General features: G+C 36.6%; 1 protein-coding gene across 2 annotated transcripts; it reads right to left on the bottom strand.

Annotated features, from left to right (window-relative positions):
• Window positions 1-597: 597 nt before the first annotated feature.
• LOC132152991 (protein TFG-like) lies at window positions 598-13,803 on the bottom strand. Of its 2 annotated transcripts, none has more exons than XM_059562054.1 (8): window positions 13,670-13,803; window positions 9,879-10,066; window positions 9,566-9,649; window positions 4,686-4,832; window positions 3,972-4,121; window positions 3,645-3,803; window positions 2,238-2,321; window positions 598-1,463 (listed from the first exon to the last, which is right to left on the bottom strand). In XM_059562054.1, exons 2-8 carry the CDS (start codon window positions 10,060-10,062, stop codon window positions 1,081-1,083), a joined length of 1,191 nt encoding a protein of 396 aa, XP_059418037.1. In that variant the 5' UTR covers window positions 10,063-10,066; window positions 13,670-13,803; the 3' UTR covers window positions 598-1,080. The 2 variants fall into 2 exon arrangements, with proteins under 2 accessions (XP_059418037.1, XP_059418038.1); XM_059562055.1 differs by having other exon boundaries at window positions 9,879-10,063.
• Between the last annotated feature and the right edge of the window lie 292 nt (window positions 13,804-14,095).

Raw genomic sequence — 14,095 nt, 5'->3', positions numbered from 1 at the left:
GTATTTTAATGTGTACCCAGGTGCAACGATTTGCCCCATAGACTTTCATTGTAAGTGCTTTGTTTTGACACTTTTTCAGTTTACTTTTCTGTTATCGTCAGTATGTCACAGATGCTGATAACAACGCAAGTCAACTAAACCTGAAACATTCCTTTAACAGCTCAAGCACTGTTAAACAAGGAATTTAAACACTAGTTTATACAAACAATTGTTCAAGACATGCAGCTTTTCAAGTAATTGCTGTAATTATACTATGAATGTTAGAAATGCAGCATCTCTTTAACAGGGAAGTCTATTGTTTTGTACAGAAGTTTAGTGACTCATGATTTCCAGACAAAGCTTTTAAATGACAGAATTTATGTAACATGTTTTTACATTGAAACTTTGATATATTTTATAAGGTTTACAATGAATCTGCTTAACCAATAAAAACATAAGCAGTTTATTTTATGATCTTTTTTTGTAGCTACAGTTTAAAAATATTGTTTTCAGGTTATTTTTTATGCAATCTCTCAGAAATACAGAAACATCAGTTAAAGACAGACCAAAATTAAGGATAAATATGTTAATTCCATGAACAAATGAGCAACACTTCCATTACCTCAAGACTCAAAGTCTTTATTCACCTCCTGAAAACAATGTTACAGTTTATACAGAAATGACAGGCTTCACTGCAGAGGGCCAGTCAGGGGTTAGTAAAAACCAGGACATTTGGAAAAAGTAAAGAATACCGGTAAATAAAACTAACAAACATCACTAACTTTGATTATGATAATTTTCTAGTGTTTACACCGACTCCAGGTTTATGACAAAATAACACCAATGAGGAGACCAGTGATACAATAAAATGCACACACAACACCCACCCACATACACACACAGCTGTCCACTCCCACACCATTTGGTCTCCTATGTGTGCAAACACACACTTGCAACCTCAAGTTCATTCTCACAAGCGTTCATACAATCATCCAAAAGCACAAACAAACACAATATTAGAATGTCAAACAGATTTTGGGCATGATGTGCTGGAGACAGAGAATACGTGTAGGTAAGTGTTGTGGGGACATTAAAGGCCTTTTACCGATACCCAGGGCCTGGCTGGCTGTAGCCCTGGCCAAAAGGGGGGCGGTTTCGGGCATAGGGGTTGGCACCCCCAGATGGAGGGGTGGTGCCAGGTGGAGGGGTGTATGCAGGACGGGGCTGATAACCCCCTGTGGCCTGGGAGGTTGGAGGCAGGCTGTAGTTAGCTGGCTGCTGAGAGGCCTGGGATGTGTAGTTTTGAGGCGGAAATGCTCCAGGTGGGTACTGGGTGGGTCCTTGAGGAGCAGGAGGCTGTGATTGGCCAGAAAACCCTTGGGCGGAGCCGGGAGCGCTGGCAGCCTGAGAGGTAGGGGCAGTAGGGTAATTCTGAAACTGCTGCTGAGGTGGAGCCTGAGGAACACCAGACTGAGTATAACCAGCTGAAAAAAAAAGGGTTAAAAAATAAAAAAAAACCTTTACAAACCAAATTCATTTGTCAAATATATTTTTAATATTAATTATATTAAATATATTATTAATATTTAATAATATACAATTTGTCCAAAAATATATATTTTTATTGTTGGGGATAGAAAAATAACAACAATAATAATAATATATATGCATATGGTAGTTAGTAGACTAGTAGTTGCGCACAAAAAAGTGTTTTTAAAGACACTTGTTTCTTATGTATTTACTCGTTCATGCAGTCGGCCATGCAATATGGCTGTATATCAGCATGGCAAAGATCGGCCGTAGGTAAATACAGCCGTATCGCATGGCTACTCATACTATACTGCATTTATACAACAGTTTGACTGCATGAATGAGTAAATACATAAGAAACAAGTGTCTTTAAAAAAAACTCTTTTGTGTGCAACTACTAGTCTACTAACTACTAACAAATCTCAAGTTGACAGTTTAATAGCTGAGCCAAATAATAATCCGCTAATAATTTGAAAATGTCACATCAGTACAGGTAATGAAGGAACGTTGAGTCGCTTCACTGAAACTTGTCAACTCTGCCCGCAACTTTTAATTAATAACAAATGCATATATCAATAACTAATGTTGTACAAACTTTTTAGAGAAAATCTAGTATCGGTCTATTTAATTAGTCATTGTCAAACAACTATCACATTTGTTAGGAACAGAGCTTAAAGCTGAGCTCTAATTTATGAAGGAATCATTAGTAGTTTTTTTTAAAGAATTACCAGGGTACTGCCCCCCATAATGGTGCTGGGGTACAGCTTGTGGAGGATATCCTCCTGGAGCCTGATACTGCTGATACATCTGACCTGTTTAATCACAGAAAACATGTTTATTATTTTAAAATAACATAAATGCATGTTATTGTCCAGGATTAAGATCCACACTGTTATGGGAGGGAATTCCTGTAAAAGTCTAGGACATCCGAAAGCAGCTTGTGGATCCTAGGGAGGGTATTCCACTGTTACTTGGTTTCATCATCAAACATTTGAGGAATATTTGGTATACCAGAGGGCTATAAATATTAAGAACTGATCTCTCTCACTCTATCGGAATATATTTTATTGTGGGATATCTGGCATGCTACTCTGGAATATCAACAATACAGCCAATACAGAGAGGCTGATTGAAAACATACAATTAGGATAACCACATAAAATTGAGCAGAAGATAGATCATCCAAACGCTGGCAGTCGGTGACAGCCTGACCATCTGCACAGAGCACAGCTCCCGATTAAAAATAAGGAGCGACGTCTGACCACCTCATTTTAAATGCTTTATTTGTAATCCAAATTATATAGACTTAAAAAGATCCAAATATTTTTAAAGACCAGAAAGCTTGCATTGTACAGCGGACGCAAAGCACACAGATTATCCAAAGTTCATAAATGTTTGTGTGTATCGCACCAGGATACTAATGAGAAAAGGCTGTGTATCTGTGTCCCTTTGCAGCATATGATGGCAACAATAAAGCAGAGAAAAGCATCACAGCTCCATAACTCCATGAAACCATGATGAAAGTTCTCATAATCTGCCAAATCTAGAATAGCTCTGCACAGTTTCTCATGTAAGAGGCGTCTATGTGGCAGAGGATAACATTATGCTCTTGACTTGAAGGCCATTCCGCTGGACAACTTCCCAAGACAACATCTGCAAGGTGATTTTATGCTACAAACAAATTAGTTTTGTTTGGGTTTGTGTATGAGTGTGAGAGAACATGTTTAAGTACAGGTGTGTGACCTTCCTGCCAAATTAAGAATCGTCCTGCATTTATCCACTGGACTGATATTTCAGTGGCCAAGTAGAGAATAACATCATGCTCTGAATCCACTACAAAGACTTCTGACTTCTTCGTAAGCATCAGAAGAAAACATCTGCAATAAGGATGTGCAAAACTGCTTTTCTCTAAATTGAATGGCCAGTCTTAAGGAAGTTTTGTAGACTGATTTCAAGTTGCATAATTAGACGGGGTCACCCAAAACTCATAAGAATTGTCTGTTAGTGCGTTCTATATGAGACACACTTTACAGTTAAAAAAAACAGCTTGTAAGCCACGCCATTGATCACATTCTACATCTGATAAAAGTCTTGTTTCAGACTTTTGATACCAGTTTTAGAAGTGGTAGATTTACCATCCATAGTAGTAGTAGAGGGAGTTTGTTGGACCCCTGAGTAAGCTGGGGGAGCCTGGGGAGCCACAGCGGAAGGGGGCCCTGCAGAGGATGAAGAGGCAATACTGTCTGGAGTAGCAGAGCGCTCCTCTGCAGCAGCGGTGGCAGCTACAGCTGGAACTGGGACACAGGGAAGAGGAAAAATCAGTTGGCTCCAGATCTTAAATCTGGATGGATGAGACGCACTAGAAGACATAAAATTGCAGAGAAACACTTCTGTGACAGCACATTAAAATGCAGCACTAGGCTATAAACCAGCACTATGAAATCTTTACATGTATATGGTACCTTGGGCAGGTTCCTCAGACAGGCCAAATGCAGAAATGACATTCTTGTTGACCTCTTCCTGGTTCTTCAGGGGGTCAAAAGCAGACATGCTAGCAGCACTGACTGGAGGGGCCTGCTTCACTGTTGAATCTACTGCCTCATTCACACATTCTGTCACACAGAGACATCAGAACAAGAACAGCTTTAGTAAAGCCTGTCTTCACCTCTCAAGTCACATTTACGAGGTTCCATTGTAAAGAGATGAAAAGAATGAAAATTCTGTCATCATCCTTCTGTTTCTAACCCATGCAATAAATCTGGATGCATTCATTCAAAGGTCAAGGCAATTTTGATGTCAAATTATCACTTTTCACCTTAAATATCAGCCTTTTCATTAAATAAAGATGTCATTTGACTAACTGACAAATTGCCAATTTTGGACCAGCTTTTCGGAGTTTGGCAGCCCCTGGCCACTTTATACTTTTGATTGTATGGTAAAGAGCAGCATGAACATTTATCAAAAGATCTCTCTTGGTGTTCCACAGTAGGAATGAAGTATTATGGCTTTAGAATGACAAAGATGTGTAAATGAGAATATTTTCATTGAACTAACCCTTTATGTTCCCCACCTTTTATTATCAAAATAATAAAATGAGATTTTATGTGCTTTAAATGCTTTGGATTAAAGTACTGGGTTTGAAGAACATGACTATCACTCAGGGAGAGTTCAAGTACCGGTTTCTGGGTTGGTGCTCTCTGGGACACACTCGGAGGGGGGCTCCAGGCTGTCCAGCAGGCTGTTGACTTTATTCCTCAAATGGATCAGTTCTCTACGCAGGTGCTTCACCTGAGATGATTCCAGTGGCCGAGGCTGCCCATTCACTGCAAAAACATAAACATTCGTTTTCACAGCACTGTGTAACACTTTGTTCAAAGTTGTCAAAATGCATCTGTCCATGTTAGTTTTTGTCCAAATCAGCTGCCAGACATTTCATTGACCACTTTGTTTCTATTTTCGTCATGTTTTCATTTATCCAAAACCCTATCATAACATATTAAACATGTTCTGATTTGCTGTGAATTATTCATTTCATTCAGCTTTTCACTTCAAGTGAGATCAGATAAATTACTCCGTGCCGAAAACATGTCCCAATTCGCCTGGTTAGGATGTCAAAGTCAACAAGAGAACAACAAAATTAGATAATTTAGATAGCCAGACAATGCCGATATGATGAGGTAATACAGAGTTTTGGCATTCTGTGTGAGTCTGGAATGTTCTTTCTTAAGTCCATATGTTTTAAACCGGCTGCCGTTTGAACCGTTCCAGACTCTTCAGAGATCACATGAGCTCTAGCAAGTGTCCAGCCCAGCCCCTGGGCGCCAGTCACACGTTTGGGATGCATACATGCACGTGATATTATACAACTGTGAACCAGCACATTTGAACTCATTAAATCTTCCCCAAATTATCTTTGACTAGTTAAACCATCCAACAAAGGGCAGGGCTACATTTGCTAACAAATGAAACCCTGGAACACGGAGGCTTTGGACAGTGCAGACTTCACCAAACTTTATTATTTTTTTTTTTATCATTAGGAAGAGAAACTCATAGTATTTTGAGTTGGTACTTAAATCAGTTCTTTCAGATCACAGTGTCTTGAATATATGCATAAATACTGGGTTTTGATTTTGGCCAGACTTGTCAAATAAATCTGGGTGTAAAATAGTGTATGAATCAAGCAGCCCAAATCTGCAGCCTCTTCAGCATTTAAGATGAAACATTTAAGAACTGGCACTGACACCACAGTGCAGATGAACCTGTATAAGCCAAACATCTTTAGAACAGAGCATGACGTTATTGGCCAAGTATAGGGGTCCAATTTTCCTCTTTTGAGAATATTTGTTTGTGCCATGTACCAGTTAAAGAGAGTGGCTTGTCAGCACAGTTCACATAATTTAGAGCAGACTTTAAGTCTGTAAGATGACCTAATCTATCTCAAAGGAATGATTCACCCAGAAATGAAGATGCTATGATTATTTACTCACCCTCAGGTTGTTCCAAACCTGTACGACTAAGAATTTTCTGGACCAAACAACATTGGATCCCACTTAGGTTAAAGGTGCAATAGGTGATTGTCTTCAGAAAAAAAATGTTGTTATACTGGTTGAAAAGTCTCTTCACATCCCAAATATATATATATATATATAATAATAATGGATATGTATATAATAATGTATATGTATAATAATATGTATATATATATATAAATGTATAGAATTTATTAATTTATGACATTTCTAGGTCTAGAAACCACACTTTAAAAATAGGCTTCCTTATAAATCTAGGTTTTCTTCAAAGCAAAGTTTTTTGGGGGGGATGAATAATTGATTTTTCAGTTATTCTTATATTAGAGTTATTTAATCTTTACTGTGTAATTATATGCATCACTATCATGTATGTTAGCACCATGTCTGCCCTGGAAGCATTGTGTGTGTGTAAACATGCTTGGTAATAAAGCTCCTTCTGATTCTAAATTAATATACAAGATATCTATCTATCTATCTCATATGACCTGGCCTCCACAGTCACCGGACTGTCTGTCTGCCTGTCTGTCTGTGTGTGTGTGTGTGTGTGTGTGTGTGTGTGTGTGTATGTATATGTATATGTATATGTATATGTATATATATATATATATATATATATAAGGGGTGTAACGATACGCGTATTCGTATTGAACCGGTTCGATGGACTAATTAATTATATTTGGAAAATAAAAAAAATTGTGAAATATAAATGATATGCGTTCAACAAGAAGAAGAAAAAAACACCAACTTATATGTTTATGTTAGGCTACTCAGTCAGGCGCTCGCTCACTCAGTACGCGCTGAAGGCTCGTTGCAAAATGGTCAATGCGTTTAACAGACCAGAAATAGAAGATCCTCCAATAACCAACAGGTCTGGTGTTTGGGTGCACTTTGGATTCCCTGTAAGCTATGATGGTGATGGCAAGAGATTGGTGGATAAAAAAAACAACGATAGCTATGTCGCATCACCAGCGGGAATACAAAAAAAAAAAAAAAACACCCGCGGGAATACTTGAAACATGTCAACTCATTTACGCCGACATCACCTTAGTGTGTCAGTATCTGGGAAAAGACGGAAAAAAGGAGAGACATACCCGCAACAAACTATCCACGCAGCATTTAGACAGACATTTCCAACGGATTCAAACAGGGCAAAAGACATCACCACGGCGATAGGCTACATTTACGTTATAGCCGCGGATACGAGACCTTACTATTTACCATTGATTCTATCATCACCATTATAGCTTACAGGGAATCCAAAGTGCACCCAAACACCAGACCTGTTGGTTATTGGAGGATCTTCTATTTCTGGTCTGTTAAACGCATTAGCCATTTTGCAACGAGCCTTCAGCGCGTACTGAGTGAGCGAGCGCCTAGGTTTTAAGAACATGCTTAATGTAATTGAGCCCTGTTACAATATTCCTTCACGAGCCCATTTCAGACAGACCGTAATTCCTGCTTTGTTCCAAAAAACATAAGCCCTATAGAGAACCAATTGAGTAAAAACACTCAATATAAAGAGTTATAGAGTTCCATATAGAAAGTTACATCTTTGTATTTGTTCATAACTAATATAACATTTTCATTTTTTTTTTATAAGGAGCTGTTTTTGTTTTATACAGTATGCTGCTAAGAAAACACCATAGAAGATGGGTAAAGAATAGCTCCATCATTGTTCAATGTAAAAAAAAACAACATACTTTGTTAGTTTTAATAAATAAAACATTTTTTAAAAATCAAGGAAATTTATCTGCCAATTTTTTCTTTTTGCTGTATCTAAAACGTACCGAACCGAACCATGACACCAGTGTATTGTATTGAACCGAACCATGAATTTTGTGAACCGTTACACCCCTAATATATATATATATATATATATATATATATATATATATATATATATATATATATATATGTGTGTGTGTGTGTGTGTGTGTGTGTGTGTGTGTGTGTGTGTGTGTATATATATATATATATATATATATATATATATATATATATATATATTTTTTTTTTTTTTTTTTTTTTTTTTTTTTACTTTTACAAAATGGCTTTATGTAAACCTTCCTTTTTCAAATATCCAAGGCCACTGGTCATCATTTATGTTCTTAGAGAACATAAGTAATGTCCTTTCATTGTAGACGTTTTCATTGTTAACGTTTAAAATCCTTATGTTCTATTAAACCATATTAGTGGCCCAATAAATACTTGGACACCCAAGTCACACTTCATAGGTTCACCAACAGAATTGAATGTTCCACTGGCTCCAAAATCCTATTGTAACCCTGCTCATAACCTTACAAAGCCAGACACACTGACTCATTACCAGTTCAAATCTTGTTCTTTTGTGCCCTCTGCTGGACATTAAAATCTGCAGCTGTGTTATCGCACGAGAAAAAAAAAAAACACGACATCTCCTGGTTGGATGAAATATTTTCAAGTTCAGCCTTTTAAAGATTAAAAGAGCTCAACTCCGCAGTATTACACAACCCATGCAATGTGAAATCATGTACTTCGAGTCCTTTTTGACCCAAAGGTTACAGTACAACAGTTTTCTGGGTCACAAAGACACAGAGGAATCAAGCAGCTTTAACATGATATGCCTCTTTTATTTTAGTATGTAAAACACGAGTCAAAAAGCATGAAACAGCTATAAGCCTCGACTACATTCTACCTCATACAATATTTTAGAGCTGTAACAATAAAAAATGTATGTAGTTAACATGAGTTGCTTGGTTCTTATAGTCTTGTGCACCTTTCTGGTATTCTGTAAAGGGACACTATGAGCACTGGAATATGATCTTCTTGCAGGTAAGATAAACCTACACATGCTCACTGACCTTAACTCTAGGCATGATTAGGACTGACGAGAGCAGTGTTGTTGTGCCTGTATCTATGGCCTTCTGTCATTATAACAGAAAACATCTGGTTTATTTTACAAACTGGGTGACGACCAACAGTATCGTAGTTTCCGGACTATAACTCGCACTTTTTTTCATAGTTTGGCTGGTCCTGCGACTTATAGTCAGGTGCGACTTATTTATCAAATTAATTTGACATGAACCGAGAGAAATGAACTGAGAGAAATGAACCAATAGAAAACATTACCGTCTCCAGCCGCGAGAGGGCGCTCTATGCTGCTCATAGAGCGCCCTCTCGCGGCTGTAGACGGTAATGTTTTATCTTGGTTCTTGGTTCTAAATAAATGCGAGAATGACTTATATTCCAGTGCGACTTATATATATGTTTTTTTCCTCATCATGACGTATTTTTGGACTGATGCGGCTTATACTCAGGTACCTAATAGGCAAGAGGGCTGTGCTTTACATTTCAATTTTTATAGCACATCACTTAAACTACAATATTCTACAATACACTTTTAAGGTGGGACTGTTTATTACACTGATTAACTTAAAAGCTTTACAAGGAGTAACATCACATTCTTTTCATACTCCTTCCTGATATCTTTGTGCAGATTCCTTAACATTAGGATGAGCAAAAACCCTTAAGCAATGCTGGTTTCTTACCAAAAAGAGTGAGCTTCAATATTCTACTGCACTGGATCGCAAAGGACAAATCAGAACTGTCAAAGATGGTGATAAGGTCATCATCTGGAAGAAGGCAGAAAAGAAATAGGATTAGCCGTTTTTTTTTTGTTTGTTTTTTCCGGGCTTTAATCTATAGCAACGCCTCATGCTACAAACCTACTAAGAGATTTTATTAAGAACATCTATAGGTGTACAGATCTTATAGTTTTATACTACATGACTGATAAAAAAAATGGTTAAACATATGCATGCTGTCCAGTTACTATAACCTTCTTTAAGTTGTAAAACTGACCTTCATCCTTATATTTGATGGTGACTTCATCACTGCTCTGTAGCTGCCCACGGAAGACCCGCTGCATCATCAGCAGGAGCTCGTCGTAGGTGATGTCTTCATTGTGGATGGGGATACGGCGGATATCATCACCCAGCTGAGCTTTAATGATCAGCTTCCCACTCAGGTCCAGCTGGCCATTCATACTGCTGCAAAAAAATAAATAAATGAAATACAATTTTATTTAAAATACTGGGTCTAATACATGTATTCATACCGAACCGTGATGGTACCGGCATCTCGGCATTAGACCTTACAATGAATACAAGCAATTTGCCCCCAATCCAGAAGAGGACACCACCAGCAATTCAATACTGTTTGATAACCGGCCGCCAGAAGAACAACAAATGCGTCCAGTACAGGGGGGCAGGGTTTCATATTTTTTTTAAGCTTCCCCGGGCACCACCATTGATTAGGGAACCCCCACCTGCTGTTAGCATTCCATTGACTACCATTCATTTTGGAGTCACTTTGACAGCGAATAACTTTACATCTGAGGCATTTAAAGACTCTATTTGCCCATTAATTATTTCTAAAGAAACATGAAAATGTATAAAAAGCCTTGTATCTTACGTTAAGGCTTGTATCAACATTTAAGCAGATAATCACAGTCTATGACTTTTGACAGTCTATGATGTGAACACACAAAATACACATTTATAATAGGCATGTATGTATGTATGCATGTATGCAAAGCTCTAAGTCTCTAAGTAAAAAGAGATGAACTGCACACTCACTCAAGTATATTGTCAAATAATACATACGTCATGCATGATAAAACCCACATTAAAAACTTTGGTCCCATATGGTTTGAATGTAGATTTTGGTTTTGGATTTTGGAGTTGTTTCTTATAAATGAGATGATCTAATTCTCTAATGTATATCTTAATATACAGTTTTCTTAAAATAGCTTACTAATCTGGACAAATGTATGTGCACTTAATGTGTGTTTTATCATACTCTGTCTTTATTTCTTTAGTTTTCTTCTATCTCATAAAGGTGTGTGTTTGCTTTAGCAACATCATATATCAGTCAGTCTCCTGTATATGAAAAGTTTATAAATATAAATAATACATTTTACAGTAGGTCATAGGTCTGCTGCCTCCCCATATAGTGAGAATAGCCCACTAGACAGTGACCATTTGCTGATTCTGAATGCGTCTCTCACAGATTGGCAAAGCAGTATACTTTAAAGGCTTGTGCACTCAACCAAAATTTAGCTTTGTGCTTGTGTATCCTACTTCTCTCATTCGGCATAAATCCAAATATTCCATAATATTTTTATCTTAGTGATGTAACATATCTGAATGCTAAACTATTATTTATTATGTAAATTATAGGCTTTGTAGTTTGTACTTCAGTCACATTCCAACGGTGACAGAGAGGCGGACGCACTGATGTTTGGCTCACTGTATTTTATTTTGATAAAGTACAAACTGTGCTGTTAAGTTAGCAATACTGGAACTGATGTGTGTGTTTTGTGTGTGCGCAGAATCAACTTTAAACATTAAACTAAAATAGTCTTATTAATAATGCATCACTTTATAAAGGTGTATTATTTGTGTACACTCACAATAGAAACAAAACATTGTGCTATTTTTAAAATAAAGAAAACAAATAGGATGTCATTTTCTGCCATTAGGTTTCCTTTCTGTGAACCAATGAAGCCTTTCACAAAAATTACTGAAATTCAATTCAGTTAAATTAAATTCAAAGAACTTTATTAACTCCAAGGGGAAATTGCTTTCCATGTTACAATTACTCTCAAAAAGAAAGAAATGAAAGAAAAAGAAAATGATAAAATGAATAAATATATACTCAATATATACTCATACTACATATATCAATAAATTAAAAATTTAAATGAATAAAATACATACAAATAATAATAAAGAATACTATACCAATAAAAATGGTAGTTTTGATCCAATCTAAAATTAATTAGGTGCAATAGAATGACAAATGTTGTGTATAAGTCCAGTGAGATAATGATAATTAAATACAGTGGTTATAGTATATATTGCACACTAATCTATAATTAATAAATAAGCAATAATAATAATAATAAATGAAAATCCCTTATTGCACATAAATATGTGAACTGCACAGAAACTCAGCGTACATAGGCTACCTTACATTACGCATTGTTCTTTTCCCTTGTTTATCTGTAAACTAATTCATATATATTTCAAAAATGTATTTATTGTATGTATATATGTACTGCAGATGTGATATATGTCACATGTTACTGTCAAAATGTCCAGTTTATTATATTCTATATTATTATTATATTATATATTACAGCTTTACCATTAAGAAGTTTATTAAAGAAGAATTCAATTTATCACCATTTAATGCATCACATGCACATCAGATGTCATTTGATAGCACAGGAACAAACTGAAACCAAACATGCTATCAGAGATGCAGCAGTGATAAATACACTAAATGTAGGGATATACAGTCTTGCAGGACTAATGGACTACAGTTAAACCAACAACATGACCTATCAAGACATTATTATTTTCTTCTATCAGAAGCACAGAATTCCCCTCAAAACACAAAAGTTAACCATGAAATCTGATAGTTTTAACTCAGTGATTGTCTTCACTCACCGTTAACTTGCCTGCTTTTATTATGGATATAAAAATTTCAGTGAATTACTTGAGTCTTATTTGGAAACCCATAGTCTTATGACTCATCTATGAAGTTATATCTGAACAAGTGCTACTGTACATTAGACATGCTTTATATAGAAGTCTAAGGGTCACGAGATATAAGATGATTTGGCACATGTAGATGGCCCACATCTTTCACAACACACACAGACTTTGGCCTCAAGAGTCAGGCATGATTAAAGGGAGAAACATTTTGGGATTTAGACCAGTGTGTGTGACAGGGAAAATCATATCAGAAGAATCAAGACTCTTACTCTGGTTTATCTATCATTCATCCTGATATTCCTGATAATCTTATATTCTTTTCATCTCATACTTAATGATTTGTTGCCCGCTGGATTGAGAAAATGACAAAACTATAAGGGAACTGACTGCTTGGCAAGCTATCAATCAAACTCAGATTTATTTCGGTCTTATTTGTAATAATGTCCCAATTCAATAAACAGTGCTATTTCAAAACTTTGTATGAACTTGTCATGCGAATGAAGGGTTTCTCTGGTTGGACATGTAAAACAGGGCAGCCAGCAGTTTCCAGTAACACCAGCACATCAGCTAAGTCAGAAATCCTTACTGAACATCGTTTAGAAGAGCAGAAGATGTGGATTTAGGAACAGGCCATTCCCTTCATCGCACCAGCATGACGTTTTAAAGTATTATCAAAGTGTGATCCATTTAAACCATCTCTTTAGGCCTCATTCACCTGATGATGCAGCAACTTCCTGCCAAATAAAGATCGGAGCGTGTCAATTCTCCCGGCGTAAAGGTATAAGATAACTGTTTGTAACCAAATCTCAATTACAATACAGCAACTATTATTCCTGTGTTTTAAATACGATTATTTAACTACGCCTTATTGTTGTTCAAAAACACTGACTTTTGTACAAAAAGTCTGTCTTGTTTTTCTTTTCTTTTTTTTTAGCTTGCCCTAGTTTCCCACAGGCTAAGCTAAGCTAATGCTGGTTTGCGTGACAACCGTCTAACTACTAATGATTCATTTCCAAAAGTGCCCTAAAAACTCTAAAGGGACCATATAAAAGTATGTTAATGTTTGTACGAGAAGCCCAACTTCTCTACCTGGTGGTTTGGACGGGTCAATCCCAGCAGCAGCCTGTGTGTCCTGGACTTCAGCTGAACGACGCCTGACTGGCTGATCGGAAACGCCTCAGCGATCTGTACGTGGCAAAACCACAAACGAGCATGCGCGCTACCCGGACACTGCCACTGTCACTGTCTTGTTAAATTATAAATAGTTAGCCTATATGGAGACTGAATGCATTTTGTTGACCAATATAATATAAATATATTTTATATTAAAAGTTTCTGTTCATTTAAACAAATAAAACTGACAAGTTTAACTGATTTTATTTTAGCCTATCTAGCAGAGATGCCTTACATGAGCCACAAATTTGATTCTTGTAAAGTGAAATGACTATATGACAATGTGTTTAATATGAACTTAAACCTTCTATTTGATAATTATTTTAATTAAAACTCCCTTTC

The sequence above is a fragment of the Carassius carassius genome, chromosome 11, assembly GCF_963082965.1.
Source record: "Carassius carassius chromosome 11, fCarCar2.1, whole genome shotgun sequence".
NCBI classification, from domain to species: domain Eukaryota; kingdom Metazoa; phylum Chordata; class Actinopteri; order Cypriniformes; family Cyprinidae; genus Carassius; species Carassius carassius.
This window is presented reverse-complemented; position numbering and strand designations above follow the sequence as displayed.

Excerpts from the sequence above, each read along its gene's own strand:
- LOC132152991 (XM_059562054.1), bottom strand. The coding sequence starts at position 10,062 with ATGAATGGCCAGCTGGACCTGAGTGGGAAGCTGATCATTAAAGCTCAG. Across the intron at positions 9,650-9,878 it reads CATCAAATATAAGGATGAAG|ATGATGACCTTATCACCATC; the intron begins GTCAGTTTTACA and ends GCCTTCTTCCAG. Across the intron at positions 4,122-4,685 it reads GAGCACCAACCCAGAAACCG|AATGTGTGAATGAGGCAGTA; the intron begins GTACTTGAACTC and ends TCTGTGTGACAG.